Genomic DNA, 18534 nt, shown 5'->3' with positions numbered 1-18534 from the left:
TTTTTCTCTCACTTTACTAGCTGTTTATTTTGTCAGCTTTAGTGTTAGTTTATTCTTCGGATGAAGATGGATCTTGCTGTGCTGGGATTCGGACTGGCTGCCCTGGTTCTCCAGGACACTGAGGGTCAGATGGACCCCCAGCCCGCCATCGAGCGTTCAGCTATGGTTCGCCCTGGCATTATGAACGACCCATCCCTGTTCACTGCAGGGATGCAGCCGTGAGGTGGCTACCTCACAGGACTTGTCTGCGATACTGCAGCGTCTTGTCCCTGGCTCACGGCACTCCCTGTCAGGAGAGGACAGAGGTTTATCCTTGCAGAGAGGCTCCCCCACGCCATCGGGTACAGGTAAGTACTTTTCTGTGTGGGGCCTCTGTCTGTGTTGCTGTGTGTCCCCATGTCTGTGCCTGTGTGACTCCCTGTACGATCCCTGCGGGGTTCGTTTTGTACAAATCTGTATGTTTTTTTACTGGGGGTCCCTGCCCCTGTGTCACCTTAGGTGCATGTTTGGGGGGTACAGACGTGCGTGTTGTGCGGCGACCGCTGCGGGGGTATGTTCGCGCGGTCCGCCAAGTTTTTTATTGCACATGGTTATGGCTCCTCTGGGGCAAGCATACAGATCGTTTTGGCGCCCTCCGCCGCCATTTTGTGGGCTGTAGAACGATCGGTTCGGCCGCATGTCGGCCGCCATCTTAGTGAAGCCTCCAATGCATTTCCTATGGGCAGCCATTTTCCCTGAGGTCTGGCTTATAGCCAGCCCCTTCCAGCAGCATTTCCTTTTCCTCTCAGGCAGCAAGGACACAGGTAGCAACTGCTGCAAGCGTGCCCTTTTCAGGGTCCCGCTCATCCTTGGACCCCCCGGGGTCTGAGGGGGAGGCTGAAATTGAGGGTGTTGACACAACCTCCCCTGGGTCACCTGAAGAACGGGCGACCATGGATGAGTTGATTGTTTCTGTTAAGGAAACCCTGCATTTGGAGGATGAGCCCAATCCTCCGGGTGTTGTGTCCTCTTTTGGGACGCACAGGACCCGCAAGTCTGCGCAGGTTTTTCCCTGCCCAGCTGAATTTCATTACACTGTTAATGAACTGTGGCGCACGTTAAAACGTCCGTTCGTGGTGCCTAGTCGGTTCAAATTGCTTTATCCTTTTGCGCCGGCTACGGAATCGCGATGGTGTGTGCCTCCACAGGTAGATCACACTGTGGCCGTGCTGAACAAGGCTACCTTGGTTCCTACTGAGGATACTCCAGTTTTCCGGGATCCCACAGACCGGCGGTTGGAGTCTCTAGCCCGCCATTCCTATACGGTGGCGGGTTCGTTGCTCAAACCCGTTTTCGCGTTGGTGGCTCAGGCGGTAGCTGATTGGATCAAGGTGCTTAGAAGCAACCTTGTGTCTGATGACGTGCCGCCTGCCCGACTGGAAATGGAGTCATGTATTTGTGTCATGCAGCCTTAAATGAGGCCCCCTTGGTGGCTCGCCTCTCGAGTGTCGCGGTGCTTACCCGGCGACTGATATGGCTGAAGAGCTGGTCGGCCGACCAGTCCTCACGGAAGACAGTTGCTGATTTTCCCTATGCTGGCTCTCGCCTTTTTGGCGAGGCATTGGATACCCTGGTGAAAGGCGTCACGGGGGTCAAGAGCACTATGCTGCCCCAGAACCCGAAGAACAAGTCTTTCCGAGGCAAGCGGGGTTCTGCGCCTATATCCAGTCAGGGGTCCTTTCGTGCCTTTCGGAACCAATCCAAGGGCAAGCCCTTCAAGGCCCAGAGCAACCAGAAGAAGCCCTGGGCGGGTAAGCAGAAGGCCGGCAACGCCGGCTCGGCGGGACACTCCGCCTCTGCCTGAAGGGGCGCCCTCACCCATTTCTGGGGTGGGGGGACGTTTGCGCGGTTTCCTCCAACCTTGGTTGCTCCGGATATCGGACAGGTGGGTCCAGGAAATCATTCGATCAGGATACAAGATCGAATTCCTTTCCAGGCCGGCGGACAGATTCTTTCCCTCCAATCTCCATCTGCCTCCGGGGCGTCTGCAGGATTTGCATCGGGCGGTGCAGGACCTGCTTGCTCAGGGAGTGATTGTCCCGGTGCCTCATCGGGACAGGTTTCGGGGGTTTTATTCGAATCTGTTCACTGTGCCCAGGAAGGAGGGCAAAGTGCGTCCTATTCTGGACCTGAAAGCGTTGAACCGCTTTGTGCGTGTTCGAAAGTTTCGGATGGAGTCTCTCCGTTCGGTTGTGGCCTCCTTGAGTCCTGGAGAATTCCTGGCGTCGATGGATCTGAAGGATGCGTACCTGCACATCCCCATTTTCGAGGGTCATCAGCGGTACCTTCGGTTTGCTATCGCAGAGGAACACTACCAGTTTGTGGCGTTACCTTTCGGTCTCGCTTCGGCTCCAAAGGGTCTTCACCAAGGTGTTGGCACCGGTCCTGGGCTGCTACGGGCCCAGGGCATTGCGGTCCTGGGGTACCTGGACTATCTGCTTCTGAGATCGAGGGCCAGCCAGGACCTTGTGCGCGACCTGTCCATCACGGTACAGACGCTCCAGGAGTTCAGATGGACCATCAACGTTCAGAAGTCAGCGTTGTCTCCGTCGCTTCGCCTTCCCTACCTGGGAATGGTTCTGGACTCTGCTCAGGCAAAGATCTTCTTGCCGGAGGACAAGCTCCGGACTTTGCGGGACGGACTCAGGTCCCTCAGGGACAATCCGTCCTCGTCACTCAGGACCTGCATGCGGGGCCTGGGGTTGATGGTGTCGGCCTTCGAGGCGATTCCCTTTGCACAGTTCCACACGCGGGCTTTCCAGACGGAGATTCTGGCCAGGTGGGACAGACTTCCTCAGTCCTTGGATCTGGATGTCTCCTTGAGTCGCCAGACCAGATTCTGGGGTGGATCCAGTACCCGGCGGTGGCGGAAGGCAAGTCCTTCCGCCCGGTGGTATGGACAGTGGTCACCACGGACGCCAGCCTGTCGGGCTGGGGTGGAGTCCTGGGCAACCTGTCTGCCCAGGGCACTTGGTCGGAGGAGGAATCCTCCCTTCCGATAAATGTGCTGGAACTAAGAGCAATAAAACTCTGTCTCTTCCAGTGGTCGGACCGTCTCCAGGGTCTGCCTGTTCACGTACAGACGGACAATGCTACCGCGGTGGCTTACATCAACCACCAGGGGGGCACCAGGAGTGCTCGAGCGGCCCGGGAGGTGACCGATATTCTGTCTTGGGCCGAGACTCATGTCCCGGCGATCTCGGCAGTTCAAATTCCGGGTGTGGAGAATTGGCAGGCCGACTATCTGAGCCGCCAGACCCTGGACCAGGGGTAATGGTCTCTTCACCCGGAGGTTTTTCAGATGTTGTGTGCGAAGTGGGGATCCCCAGATGTGGATCTGTTCGCATCCCGGCTAAACCGAAAGGTGGAAAGCTTCGTGGCAAGAACGCGCGATCCATTGGCGGACGCCTCGGATGCGTTGGTGGCCCCTTGGCATCAGTATCGTCTGATGTACGCCTTTCCTCCGATTCAGTTACTTTCCCGGTTCCTTCGCAGGTTGGCCTCGGAACCGCACATGGTGGTTCTGGTGGCACCGGACTGGCCTCGCCGGTCTTGGCACCTTCGTGGCGCCTACCTATGCGGGAAGATCTTCTGTCTCAAGGTCCGATCTTCCATCCTGCTTTACAGTCGCTGGCTTTAACGGCCTGGCTGTTGAGACCGAGGTCTTGAAGGACAAGGGTCTATCTCCTGAGGTTATTCCTACCCTAATCAAGGCTAGGAAATCTTCCTCTGGGAAGATCTATTACCGTACCTGGAAAGCCTACTTCACCTGGTGTGAGTCCAGGGGGTTCTCCCCTCGTTCTTACTCGGTGTCGAGAATCTTGGTTTTCCTCCAGTCTGGAGTGGATCAGCGCCTGGCGCTGGCCACTATAAAGGGCCAGGTGTCAGCACTGGCGGTCCTTTTCCAACGCCCTGTGGAGTCTCATTCCTTGGTGCGCACATTCATTCAGGGTGTGCGACATTTGGCTCCTCCCAGAAAGAAGCCTTTACCTCCATGGGACTTGAACTTGGTCCTGTCCGCATTGCAGCGTGCTCCCTTTGAGAATATCAGGGAGATATCGTTGCCTCTGCTGTCGAAGAAGGTTGCTTTTCTTGTGGCGATCACTTCGGCTCGCAGAGTGTCGGAGCTGGCGGCGTTGTCTTGCCGCTCCCCTTACTTGATAATTCACAGGGATAAGGTGGTTTTGCGACCACCTCCCTCCTTCCTTCCCAAGGTGATCTCTGATTATCACCTTAATGCGGACATTGTCCTGCCTTCGCTTTGTACGAAGCCTAAACATCCAAAGGAGATTGCCTTGCATTCTTTGGATGTTGTCAGGGCGATCAGGTTTTACCTGAAGTCTACGGAATCCTTTCGGAAGACGGATTCCTTCTTTGTCCTTCCTGAGGGACCTCGGAAGGGCATGGCTGCGTCTGCAGCGGCTATTGCCAAATGGATCAGACAGACCATTGAGCAGGCTTACGCCTTGAAGGAACGGGTTCCGCCCTTCCCTGTTAAGGCGCACTCTACCAGGTCTTTGAGTACTTCCTGGGCCTATTGGCATCGGGCCTCAGTGGCCCAGGTGTGCAAGCCGGCGACTTGGTCGTCGGTGCACACTTTTTCCAAGTTCTACAAAGTAGATGCTCTGGCATCAGCTGATGCTTCTTTTGGCCGCAAAGTTCTCAGTGCGGCTGTGCCATGATGGACCCTTGGATTTTTTTATGGGTCCCTGGCTGTTGGCATTTGCTTCCCTGGGCTGTTGCTCCTGTTGAGCATTGTTTTTTTTCTGTTGCCCGGTTGGTTCTTACGGTGCTTGTAAGATTCCTTTCTCTGATGTGGGTACTGCGTTGCCTTTTCTACGGTTGTGTCTCCCACCCCTCATGTCTATACTGCTTTGGGACATCCCAATTGTGATGACTTAGAGGAGGCGGCGACTGTCGGAGGACGTAAGAGAAAACTGAATTTTTGTAAAATCTTACCTGTAAAATTCCTTTCTCTGAGTCCTCCGACAGTCGCCGCCCCTGCCCCTCTTTTGGGGTTCTTATTACCTACTGCTCTGCTACCAAACTGAGTTGGGAGTGGTGATGCAGGGGGGGTATTGACCAGATGGGACAGCCCCCGTGGGTGTGTACATGCTAATGTCTTTTGTCTAAGTCTATATGCCTAGCTATTCCTACGGATAGGTGGACAATACCCAATTGTGATGACTTAGAGGAGGCGGCAACTATCGGAGGACTCAGAGAAAGGAATTTTACAGGTAAGATTTTACAAAAATTCAGTTTTTCCCTTTTTATTTTGCAAAAAATAAAAACCCAGTGGTGGTTAAATACCACTGAAAGAAAGCTCTATTTGTGTGAAAAAAATAATACAAATTTCATATGGGTACAGTGTTGCATGACTGCGCAATTGTCATTCAAAATGTGACAGCGCTGAAAGCTAAAAATTGGCCTGGGCAGGAAGGGGGTAAGTGTCCGGTAGTAAACTTTAATATATATCGTTTTTTTGTTTTTTTACTATTTTTGGCCAGTTTTCTTTTATTAAAAATAATCAGGAGCTATCAATTACAATTTACCACCAAATAAAAGCCCATTGTGTTCTGAAAAAAAAAAAAACCATAATCCACCTGTGTTCAGTAACTGGTTGCAATGCTATGGTATAGTTTTACTAACCCATGTCAAAGTTACAAAATTGGATTCGGGTGTTAAGGTTTGTTTTCTCCCTGGTCATGAAGGGGTTAAGGAGGGTACATGTAAACGCAGGAGAAGGTAATATGAGAAGAAAAGCGTTTACCTTCCAGGTAATTTTTCCTGTGTTTATCCCTTTCACTGCAACCGAGATGTATCTTTCACAAGCCAAATTTTGGTGCTTTTCTCTGACCCTCAGGAGTCCCCTGCTCCCTTTCTCATTTATAAAGGCACTAGTGTGTGCATTAGGCCCTGTTCACACCTACACCTTTTTCAGTCTCCACTATAAGTGTTAACATATATGAGCATTTTGTCGCCTGAAGCAAAATGCCTGAAGCTCAAAAAAGTACATGAGCTTCTTTTTTAGCAGATTACAGGCGTTTTTGTTAGATGTCAATGCCTGCCTCCAAACATCTGCAAAAAACGTCTGAAAAAAGCCAGAAAAAACGCCTGAAAACGATACGTTCAGGTGTGACTATTTTAAAATACTGTATCCCATAACAATGAAAAAAAAATCCTTCCTGTACTGCTCTGACTTTAGCAGAGAGAGTTTTGATAGCTAGGTGCTTTAGGTTACTGTACAGAATAAGAACCCAATTAAATAAGGATATGGGTCTGATCTGCATTCTATAATACACTGGAGTTATTATTTCTGCCCCCGCAGTCACTCTTGGAATGTTTCCCTGTGTTATTCTGAGAGCGGAGCTGGATGAGTGTTTCACATATTGCAAAAAAATGCTGTAGGAAAATGTGCGGATAATTTAAAACTGATGTAAAGAGGCCAGTTTATGTATGTTGCAAAAATAAATCAGTTTCTCGCTTTCACTATTAAATTTATAAGTATTTAAAATTCTCACAGCAGCTTTACCTAAAGCCAAGTAAACTGATAACTTATAGAGGGATCAATTCATTGCTTTTCTCTTTATTGTTTCCGTATCGAGGAATACATTGAGATGTTTTTAATATTGTATTTATTTGGATGTGAATTGGATTGCAAGCATTGTTTGTATGTTAGATTTTTTATTTTTTTCCTGGATTTAATCCTAGGGTATAAATTGTCCTGGAGTCTGAAGCTTGTGCATTTTTTTAAATAATAATAAGCCAATGGGAAGCTAATTATTTTTAGAAATTTGCATAAAGTACACTTTGTATGTACCGTATATACTCGAGTATAAGCCGACTCGAATACAAGCCGAGGCCCCTAATTTTACCACAAAAAAATGGGAAAAATGATTGACTCGAGTATAAGCCTAGGGTGGAAAATGCAGCAGCTACCCCCTCAACCCAGGTCAAGCATAGAGAGAAATATTACCGTAAATAAAATAAAAATCTATAAAATAAAATATTACTGTAAATATAATAAAAAAGGAAACCTTGGGTTGTGGTCAGTGGTACATTACAGCACATACATTACACCTCCACCCCCCCCCCCCCCAACCCACATTAGGCCTTCACCTCACCTCCACTCCCCCCCCCCCTCCTCTCAACCTGCATTAAGCCTTCACCTCCACCCCCCCCCCCCTCAATCCGCATTAGGCCTTCACCTCCACCCCCCCCCCCTCAACTCACATTAGGCCTACACCTCCAACCCCTCCCTCAACCCAGGTCAGCCATAAATATTAAATATTAAAAAAGAATAGCGCGCAAATGCAAAAGAAATAACTACCAAATCTGAACACAATCCATAAATAAAAATGGGGGTTTGGTCCCACCATATGGCCATATCGTGCTCAAGCCCACTACTGCGTCAAAGTACCCCATTATCAGTGGGTCCTACACTATCCATGAAAAAGATGAATCCAGCCTTTCTTACCCTTGGAGATAATACTCCTTGCTGGGAAGGATGTGCAAATGCACTACAGGGGACTCTTCCTATATCCACTTGATGGTGGACACTGATTGAGTACAGGTGTGTGTGGGGGGTGGGGAGGGTTGCTCAACCTCGATAGTCTGGTCAGACCGAATACATAATAAACAGGCAAAAAATTTGGGGGAGCATACCCATGTATTTCTAAAGCTGCTGCAGCTATGAACCAAGAGACATGTATATTAAAAAAGAATAGCGCGCAAATGCAAAAGAAATAACTACCAAATCTGAACACAATCCATAAATAAAAATGGGGGTTTGGTCCCACCATATGGCCATATCGTGCTCAAGCCCACTACTGCGTCAAAGTACCCCATTATCAGTGGGTCCTACACTATCCATGAAAAAGATGAATCCAGCCTTTCTTACCCTTGGAGATAATACTCCTTGCTGGGAAGGATGTGCAAATGCACTACAGGGGACTCTTCCTATATCCACTTGATGGTGGACACTGATTGAGTACAGGTGTGTGTGGGGGGTGGGGAGGGTTGCTCAACCTCGATAGTCTGGTCAGACCGAATACATAATAAACAGGCAAAAAATTTGGGGGAGCATACCCATGTATTTCTAAAGCTGCTGCAGCTATGAACCAAGAGACATGTATATTAAAAAAGAATAGCGCGCAAATGCAAAAGAAATAACTACCAAATCTGAACACAATCCATAAATAAAAATGGGGGTTTGGTCCCACCATATGGCCATATCGTGCTCAAGCCCACTACTGCGTCAAAGTACCCCATTATCAGTGGGTCCTACACTATCCATGAAAAAGATGAATCCAGCCTTTCTTACCCTTGGAGATAATACTCCTTGCTGGGAAGGATGTGCAAATGCACTACAGGGGACTCTTCCTATATCCACTTGATGGTGGACACTGATTGAGTACAGGTGTGTGTGGGGGGTGGGGAGGGTTGCTCAACCTCGATAGTCTGGTCAGACCGAATACATAATAAACAGGCAAAAAATTTGGGGGAGCATACCCATGTATTTCTAAAGCTGCTGCAGCTATGAACCAAGAGACATGTATATTAAAAAAGAATAGCGCGCAAATGCAAAAGAAATAACTACCAAATCTGAACACAATCCATAAATAAAAATGGGGGTTTGGTCCCACCATATGGCCATATCGTGCTCAAGCCCACTACTGCGTCAAAGTACCCCATTATCAGTGGGTCCTACACTATCCATGAAAAAGATGAATCCAGCCTTTCTTACCCTTGGAGATAATACTCCTTGCTGGGAAGGATGTGCAAATGCACTACAGGGGACTCTTCCTATATCCACTTGATGGTGGACACTGATTGAGTACAGGTGTGTGTGGGGGGTGGGGAGGGTTGCTCAACCTCGATAGTCTGGTCAGACCGAATACATAATAAACAGGCAAAAAATTTGGGGGAGCATACCCATGTATTTCTAAAGCTGCTGCAGCTATGAACCAAGAGACATGTATATTAAAAAAGAATAGCGCGCAAATGCAAAAGAAATAACTACCAAATCTGAACACAATCCATAAATAAAAATGGGGGTTTGGTCCCACCATATGGCCATATCGTGCTCAAGCCCACTACTGCGTCAAAGTACCCCATTATCAGTGGGTCCTACACTATCCATGAAAAAGATGAATCCAGCCTTTCTTACCCTTGGAGATAATACTCCTTGCTGGGAAGGATGTGCAAATGCACTACAGGGGACTCTTCCTATATCCACTTGATGGTGGACACTGATTGAGTACAGGTGTGTGTGGGGGGTGGGGAGGGTTGCTCAACCTCGATAGTCTGGTCAGACCGAATACATAATAAACAGGCAAAAAATTTGGGGGAGCATACCCATGTATTTCTAAAGCTGCTGCAGCTATGAACCAAGAGACATGTATATTAAAAAAGAATAGCGCGCAAATGCATAAAAATAAATAAAAAATATATAAAAACGCGTAAATAAATAAAAATATATAAAATAAACAAATATAATATTAGAAGAACCTTGGGGTGCTGGATGCTGCTGATGTGCAGATGGTGGCAGGTGTTCGGGTTCCCTCAGTGCCTCCCGGCCCCGGCAGCTCACTTCACTTCTTCAGCAGCGCGGCTGCCAGCACTGGCTTCTCCCACAGTGACGTGCGGGCGCAGCTCGTCCACTGACTCTCCGCTGACTGTCTCCTCAGCTCTTCTGCTACAGAGGAGTCAAGCGGCGGGTCATGTTATTCGGGCATATTACCGTATTAACGGCGGCGGATTCGATTAAAAGTAATTCCCAGTCATTCCTGATTGTTCCTGGCATTTCTCAATTTGAATTTTTTTTTTCTCACACGAGGGGGTGCTTTTTCAGCATAAAAAATGTGCTGAAAAAGTCGGCTTATACTCGAGTATATACGGTATTTCAAGTAGGGATAGACCAATATGGCTTTTTCAGGGCAGATACCAATACCGATATTTTGGTCACAACGCATCAGTATCGGCAGATATTTTGTACATTTAAAATTTTGAAAAATAAAGACAATTTTTGACACAAATCTGGTACTGAACATGTTAATTTTTGTTTAATGCTTAATGGCTGGCTTGCTGGCACCCTGTGGTGGGTGGCTGGCTGGCACCCTGTGGTGGCTGGCTGGCACCCTGTGGTAGGTGGGTGGCTGGCTGGTACAGGGCCTGTGGGTTGCTGGCTGGTACAGGGCTTGTGGGTGGCTGGCTGGCTCGATGGTACAGTGACTGGCTGGTTCAGGGCCTGTGGATGTGGGTGGCTGGCTGGCACCAGGCAGCTGTGGGTGGGTGTATGGCTGTGATACACTACCGCAAGACTAGTCCCGACTCCAGACGAGGCTGTCCAAGGCGAGGGAGGCAGCCTAGAAAGGCAGAATGACGTCACAAAAATATCAGCCAGTTCCAGGGCCAATACTAATATATCGGGGAAAGTTCATATCGGCCTTGCCGATAATCAGTCTATCCCTAATTTAAAGCATTTTCGCACATTTTATAGGCACTCCCATTGAATTGTATTTGGGCAAAATAAAAAAATACTTGCACCTTGTAGCTCAAAAGAAGCTCATTTAGGGCCGGTTAACACTAGTGCGATGGCAGACATTGCATGTGATTTGCACCGCATTGCTGTGCAGATCACATGCGATGTCAGTGCGATGCAAATTCATCCATACAAACTGTAGGGCTGAATTTGCATCGCATTCAGACCAAACTCGTGCAGTACCCTTTTTTTTAATGCACCAGAACAGAATTGCATGGCTGTTCACACCCATGCAGTTCGATTCTGTAGTTCACGCTGTGTTTTGCAAACTGATTGTGGGGTCTTTAGCATACACTTCGCAATCAGTTTGCGTGACCGGTTGCGTTTTTGATGCGGTGCGAATTTGCTGTGAATTTGCACCGCATCTAGTGTGAACCGCCCCTTAAAGTGATTTTAAACTTTTTTTTTTTTTTTCTTCGTAACAAACATGCCATACTTACCTGCTCTGTTCAATTGTTTTGCATAGAGCAGCCCGGTCCTCCTCCTCCTCTTATCCCTCACCGGCGATTCTGGCCCCCTATAACCATGAGAAGTGAGAGAGCCGAAAGAGCCTTGGTTCTCATGCAGATCTCTGGTTCCAGATTGTGCTCAGGTGAGTATGGGAGGGGGGTAAAAAATCCTTCTGCTTTTACAACCACTTCAATTTTCAAGCATCAGGCTGGGTTCCCTGCATCCATCTCGCATTACAGGAGAGTGTGACAATGGAGCCGGTTCACACAGCTCCGGGGCGGCCGCGGTCCACACTGGAAAAGGGTCCTGTGCATCTTCTGGTCTGTTTCAGGTGCGAATTCAGCCAAAAAATCGGACCGGATTTGCACCTGAAACGGAAAACGGACGCACCTTACCCCTTTCTGTGAGCCGCAGCTAGTGTGAATCCAGCCTCAAGCAACAGTACGCTTAGGTGAGAACAGGCATAACTGAGAAACATGGGTTTTGGAGCTTTGAGATACAAAATGCTCAGGTGTGAATGGGGCTGCTTCCTTCACAATATAGCTGCAATCAGTGGCCACACCATATCTGCATTTTAGGCCATGAACAGGGAGGGGTTCGGATGTCTTTATGATGTTTGGCTTTTGGACTACTTTAGTGTGTTAAAGCAATAGTACAGTTTGCCTTCTTCACTGTAAAAAAAAAAAAAAAAAAAAAATCACATCCCACAGGCACCACATGGACTGTATACGTTTGTATATACATTATCAAATGCAATGTTTTTAAAATGTTTTACTTTATTTTTACATTTTAGATGCAGCAAGAAGGATTTTTGTCATTGCAGAGGATCTTAAACAAGACAAAGCCAAGATTTGCAGTCGCTCCAGGTTCCAGCTCTACGAGAGTCCTGGGTGACTACATGCATCTGTCTTATCAATTACTAAGCTTAAATTTGGTGTGAAGAATTCTCTTCACTGTGCATGGACAGAAAGCCAATGCGTAGGTATGTACTGCAACCAGAGCTGCATGAAAATATTTACCCAAAAAAAGCTTTCCAAATTAAAAGCTAAAAACAAAATGCTTTCGAAAATAGTGCTTATGTATGGTTTTGGTTTGATGTTGCTTTTTGTGAAGTTTAATGCTAAATCATCTTGTAGTTCTTAATTTTTATCTGGTTTACTCAATACAAGTCCTTCTGATGAAAATACCCCCTCTCCCCCCATCCCTGACCTATTGTAAATATATTGCGGAGAGATTGTTTGTCAGGTGTCATGAACCCCCTTATATAGACACGGGATTTTTTTTTTTTTTTGGGGGGGGGGGATAATCACTCAATTTAGATTTAGTAGCCATGGCTGGTCATCCTAATAATATCCAAACAAATCAGGGAGTATAGGATGATGGCGCCCAGCTAATTATAGGGTGCTAGTAAATCATATAGGATGCATTTGATATTCAAGGATACGATGATGCAAATAAGGGAGTTTCCATTGCTGACTTGTTTTTAAAGCCTTACTCCGGACTGCTGTAAATAAATGTAGTCATGCCCCCTCTCCAAACTGCATGGGTTCAATGCTTGTTTTGTCAGGAAAATGATGAATAAGGTGATATATATCGATTACCCCTCGCTCCTTTCTGTAGACGAAACAAGCATTTAACCCATACAGTACATTTTAAGTCCCAATACATTTTCCTTTTAACCCATACAGTACAGCAGCCTGAAATGTTTTTTTTAGGTGACCTATGCCATTCCTTTTGCTATCCCATCTAACAGTACCGATGCACAGAAGATTTTGTAATCTCTTTATTGGTCCTTCCCTCATGTCAAAACTCTCCAGAAATCCCTGAAAAGCCGCTGTGAAAACTCTGTGCAAATATCCACTGTGAGATTTTAAAGTGTATCTAACACCAAAAATTTTAGTTGTGGATAGAGGGAATGATCTAGAGCAGGGGCATTAAATTAAAATTCAATGTGGTCCGGTCACTAAAATATTCCTCCGGCTGAGGTCTGAATCTCAAGTCTGTAACATGAAAGATTTTACCCATCTACTTTCCTTCTTCTTTTTATTTTTTTTTTGCGCAAGCCATGATCTGGCGCTTTTGTTACTATTTTCTCCACACACTCTGTAAATGTCCCCATTCACTCTTACATCAAGTGCCCCTACTAGAGTAATTCATTACATTGAGTGCCCCATCAAACTACTTCCATAAATCATTTGCCAAGTCTGGGTACCCCTTTATATCAGGTGTCCCATCAGAGTACCCCCTTAAGTAATTTTTTCCCATCAGAGTGCCACCTTACATCAGGTTTCTACATCAGGAGGCCCCCCCTTACATAATGTGTTCCTATCAGAGTGCACCATTCTATAGGGCATCCTTTCTCAACCATAGTGCCTTCGCAAAATGCCTAAAAATTGCCCAAACATGTATACAAGCCAGCAGGTGGATCAAGCCTGCCTTTTAGTTCTACAAAGCCACAGGTTTTTATTTGTGCACCATTTCAATCTTCCAGCCACCAGTATCCTAACAACCAGTGATGTCATCAGTGTTTATAAGAAAGGTGTTGATCACCTGCACAGCATCCTTATTTGACCCTCCCCTGCCCCTCTCCATCAGTACCGGGGTCACATTGGCTGAGTGATGGAGAGGATAAACACCGGAATACTAGTCAGTACTAGTGTATTAGCTTTAGAAGAATTTAGTGTCCTACGTGTGTCAATGCTGCCACTTTATGTAAAACTTTTAGATTCGTTTTTTCCCCAGTCACCTTCTAGAACTGCTTAACGAAAGTTAGGCTCCTCTCACCTGATACAGGAAACTCAATCCACATTAGTTTAAATACAGGTGTGAGACTGTATTTTGTGTTTTCTCGGCCAGACAGGATCACTGCAAAATTGCTGATATTTTGCTAGGTTGCAGGAACCTCCCGACCCTGGCCTCTCCATAAACTGGGGCAATGTCCCTGGGGAGGGTTTGCCGGCAAACTTTTAGAAATGTCTTTTTCTAAAAGGAAGTTATACTCACTACCGTTCAAGGGTAGCTTAATATTTGGTGAAGACTTGGATTCAGTTTAGGAGAGGTCTGCTGATAAAAAAGGCAAAAAGGACCAACAGATGCAGGGCAAAGGCAGAGGGGGATTTCGGTTTAATCCCTCCCAAACTAAAGACAAAAGCCAATGACTTCCCTTGCAGGGTAGGAGGGAGGCTGGGGGCTGTCCTAACCTCTTGGCAAAGGGTTACAACAAACGAGTTAATCTTGGATCTAAAAAACAAATGCTCACAAACCTAGTAAAAGGGAGAGTAAACAACCCAAGCGCTTTAGGAAGGATGCTGATCCTCAGTGCTGCTACTTCATAAATAATTATATAAAACACGGAAGACAAAATGTAAAAACATAAAGTGTATCCAGTAGCGCAGGGATGGTGGTAACCTCTCACCATCAGTAGGATAAATAAATAAGCGAATAATCACTCTACCATATAGTCAAACCTGGTAAAATCAGACAATGATGGACTTTTTACACATTGTTTTATACATATCGTCTGATTTTACTAGGTTTGACTATATTGTAGAGTGATTATTCGCTTATCACCATCCCTGCGCTACTGGATACACTTTATGGTTTTACATTTTGTCTTCCGTGTTTTATATAATCTTGGATCTAATCGACAACGGATACCGGATAGAATTCCATCATATACCCCCAAGTCGATTTCGGTCTCCACAGCCAAGGGACTCAGACATGGCAGCTGCCATGATGAATCTAATCCAGGAGTTTCTGGATTAGGGAGTCCTTTCCCCCATCCCTTGAGAGCAAGGTTACAGGGGGTTCTATTTCCCATGTGTTCAGAAGGAAACCTTTGGGAAAATACAGGTTGATCTTGAATTTAAAGGAAGTAAACAAAAATGTTGTTTACAAAAAGCTCAAGATGGACATAATCATCACGACAAGAGAGCTGTTATTCAAATAAGCTTTCATGGTGACGATCGACCTAAAAGATGCATACCTGCATATTCCGATCAGAGGCTGCTCCAAACCCCTCCTGTGGTTTGCAGTGAAAGGACCGGGCCAGACATTCGCTTTTCAATCTGACTGCTCTGAAGGACAACCCGTGATTACTGTGTGGACTCTGCAGGAGTTTGAGTCAGAAATTCAATTTCCAGGTATCAGGTTTTGTCCACCTAGTTGGACTATCTGGGTCTGTACTGGACTCGGACTCAGCCAGGTTGTTGTCCCATGGGATGAATTCCAAAATCTGTCCACACGAGACCTCTGCAAAGCGAGATTCTTGTCATGTGGGGTAAAAATCCACAGTCTCTAGACAATCTGATCCTGTTGAACCGGGTTACGAGAGGGTCCCTGATTCGGTGGCTTTGCTCTCCAAAGATTAGACAGGATAAATCTTTCTTTACCCTGTACTGGACGATGGTCCCCATGGATCTCAGCCTGTCTGAGTAGGGTGGTGTTTTTTTGCACGGATTGTGCTCAGGATGTCTGGACTCTGTAAGAATCCAGACTACCGATCGATATACTGGATATTTCCTTCGGAGGTGTTTCATCAGTCGTGTCTCCGGTGGGGAACTCCCGAGGTGCTCTTGTTGGCCTCTCGTCTCAACAGGAAGGTGCTTGGGTTTGTGGCACGGTCTCTGGATCCTCTGGCCGAAGCCACAAACACACTGGTGGCTCCTTTGGGACCGGTATTGTGTGATGCACTTCTTTCCTCTTCTAGAACTTCTGCCAGGAGTCTTAGGCTTGAGGCAGAAGGAATTACCGCCATCCTAGTGGCTCCAGACTGGCCTCGCCAGTCTTTGTACGCAGATCTGATACGGTTGGTCATCGATGCTCCTTGGAGACTTCCTCTTCGAGGATATCTGTTGGCTTAAGGGCCAATCTTCCATCTTTCTTTACAGTCGCTGGCTTTAACAGGCTGGCTGTCGGTAGCCAGGTGCTGAAGGCTAGAGGGTTGTCTGAATCAGTGATTCCCACATCTGCAAGCTAGTAAATCTACTTCTAGGTAGATTTACCATCACATTTGAAGAGCGTATGTTGCGGATGTGAATCTATTGGGTTCACCCCAGCTCCTTTTTGGTGATTCGGAGTTTGGCTTTCCTCCAACAAGGTGTGGAGCAGCGTCTGGCCTCGGGTACCATCAAGGGCCAGGTTTGGCCTTGGCATGTTTCTTTCATTGTCCTTTTTGGCTACGCTTTCTGTGGTTCACACCTTTAGTTCATTGGGTTTGCTACTTGGCTCCCCCAGTGTGGTCTCCATTGCCTTCATGGGATCTCAACTTGGTGCTGTCAGTTCTTCAGTAACCGCCGTTGGAAAATATTCGCAAGATTCCTCTGCTTACAGTACATTGTCCCAGAAGGTAGCCTTCTTGGTGTGTTTTTTTTTTTTTTTTTTTTTTTTTTTTTCTGGCAGCTTGTCTTGTCGTTTACTTTACTTTGTGTTTCACGGAGATAAAGTGGTGCTTCGTCCCTGCCATTCCTTCCTTCCTAAGTTCGTCTCTGGTTTCCATTTAAATGAAGGCATTGTTTTACCTGCCTTGTGTCCTAAGCCTAAGCACCCTAAAGAGATTGCCTTACATTCTTTGGATGAGGTTCGGGCAATCGGGGTGTACATGGTGGCGACTGAGTTTTTCCAGAAATCGGATTGTCCGCGGATGGACCCTGTAAGGGGCTGGCCGTGTCTGCTGCGACCATTTCCAGATGGATTAGACAGATGGTGGTGCAGGTCTACTCCATTAAGGGTCAGTATTCTCCTTTCCCTCTTAAGGCGCATTCTACAAGTGCTCTTAGTGCCTCTTGGGCCTTCCGTCATTAGGTGTCAGTGGTGCAGGTTTGCAAGGTGGCCATCTGGTCGTCCGTGCACACTTTCACAAAATTTTATAAGGTGGATGTTTTGGCATCTGCGGAAACTTCTTTTGGCTGCAAGGGTTTGCAGGCCGCTGTTGGAGAGGATTAGTCCTCTTTGAGGGTGTACTTTTTTAGGTGAGCTCCAGTTGTTCCTGGTTGAGCTCCTGTTTTACCTGGTTGGCTACGTTTAGCATTTGGGAAGTATGTTTAGTGCTGTTGTTCCCACCCCTCATGTTGACACTGCTTTGGGACGTCCCCAAGGGTCAAGAAGATAAGGAGCTGTGTCCATCAATGAACGAAAGAGAGAACTGGATTTTTGTCTTACAGTAAAATCCTTTTCTCTGAAGTTCATTGACAGGCACAGCACACCTGCCCCTCTGTTGTCTTGGATTATATGTTCTTCTGACACGGCTTGTTACAAAACTGAAGACCTATAGCCGGAAGTGGGAGTATATCCCCTGGGACTGCCCTATAGGGCATAGTCAAACCTTTTTCTGCCGAGTGTCCTACTCCTGTAGAGGGCAACATAAACCCAAGGATCAGGAAGATAGGAAGCTATGTCCGTCAATGAACATCAGAGAAAAGGATTTTACGGAAAGACAAGAATCCATTTTTTTTTTTCACCACTGTATGTGCCTATTTTGATGCATTGGAATGTTGCAGTTGTAAAAGATAAAACACTTACAATTGGAGGACCCATAGGATACTTATATGATGATCATCCAGGAGTGGGGTATTATACAATAATATTCTATCAACCTATAATTCCATCTTCTGTGGGCCAAAATCAGGCAACGTAAGATAATTGTCTTATGTTCATGTAGATTGTTCATTTTGTATAGTATAGAGCAGTGGTCTCCAAAGTGCAGCCTGGGGGCCAGATGTGGACCTTTTTGCTTGCCTTTATACAGCCTTTGGGGCACTTTTCTTCCCACTGACCCTGTTCCTCCCGCTGACACCAATGACGGGGCACCGTTCCTCCCGCTGACACCAATGACGGGGCACCGTTCCTCCCGCTGACACCAATGACGGGGCACTGTTCCTCTCCCTGACACCAAAGATGCATTGTCCCACTGACATCAGGGCAATTTCTACTTTAGGAGGACCAGACTGTGGCAATTGAAAGTCTGAAGGACAGTAAATTGGCCCTTTTTGTTTAGGAAGTTTACTCCCAGGCTGCAGGAGAGAGCATCTATACCTTTTGCGCAGACACTCCTTGATGCCTTTGTAGAGCCTGTCCAATACCCTAAGGCTTCATGTACACTGGCAGCTCCTAAGCTTGAGTTTAGGAACTCTTGCTTTTTTCTTTTGCCAAAGCTCCTAAACTCCACTGCATAAAAGCATGTGTCCATGTACAAAATAGTCTTTTAGCAGAGTTTAGGAGCTGCTGTGTTTTATTTGAGGCTAAACCTACCTATCGCGTACCTGGTGCTGGAGGCCAATGGAGAGAGAGTGCTTCCCTTGTGGCTAAGTTCCAGACCCCCCTTAGGATAACAGGAGAGGTCAGGCCCAAAGTAGCACGAGTCGCCTGCTGGACTGTGTGCAGGAGGGTCCAGAGTACAGCTGGAGTGGAATCAGCAGACAGGTGGTGTCCGTGAGGTGTTTGCAGGGGACTGGGATAATGCTGAGACTGGAGTGGGGTCAGGTGGATAGCCAAGATTAGGATCT

At 46.9% G+C, this 18534-nt stretch overlaps 1 protein-coding gene across 2 annotated transcripts in view; it reads left to right on the top strand.

Moving 5' to 3' along the window:
* Positions 1-18534, top strand: part of KLHL20 (kelch like family member 20) — a 107227-nt gene that overhangs the window by 19349 nt on the left and 69344 nt on the right. For both annotated transcript variants that reach the window (XM_082266469.1, XM_082266470.1), the window contains exon 2: positions 11826-12014. In XM_082266469.1, the coding sequence (XP_082122595.1) occupies positions 11992-12014 (23 nt within the window). In that variant the 5' untranslated portion in view covers positions 11826-11991. The remainder of the gene's footprint in view (positions 1-11825; positions 12015-18534) is intronic.

Source organism: Pelophylax lessonae (assembly GCF_965119305.1).
Source record: "Pelophylax lessonae genome assembly, chromosome: 8".
In the NCBI taxonomy this organism is placed as follows: domain Eukaryota; kingdom Metazoa; phylum Chordata; class Amphibia; order Anura; family Ranidae; genus Pelophylax; species Pelophylax lessonae.
The sequence above is the reverse complement of the archived record's forward strand: the minus strand, read 5'-3'. Positions and strand labels throughout refer to the sequence as shown.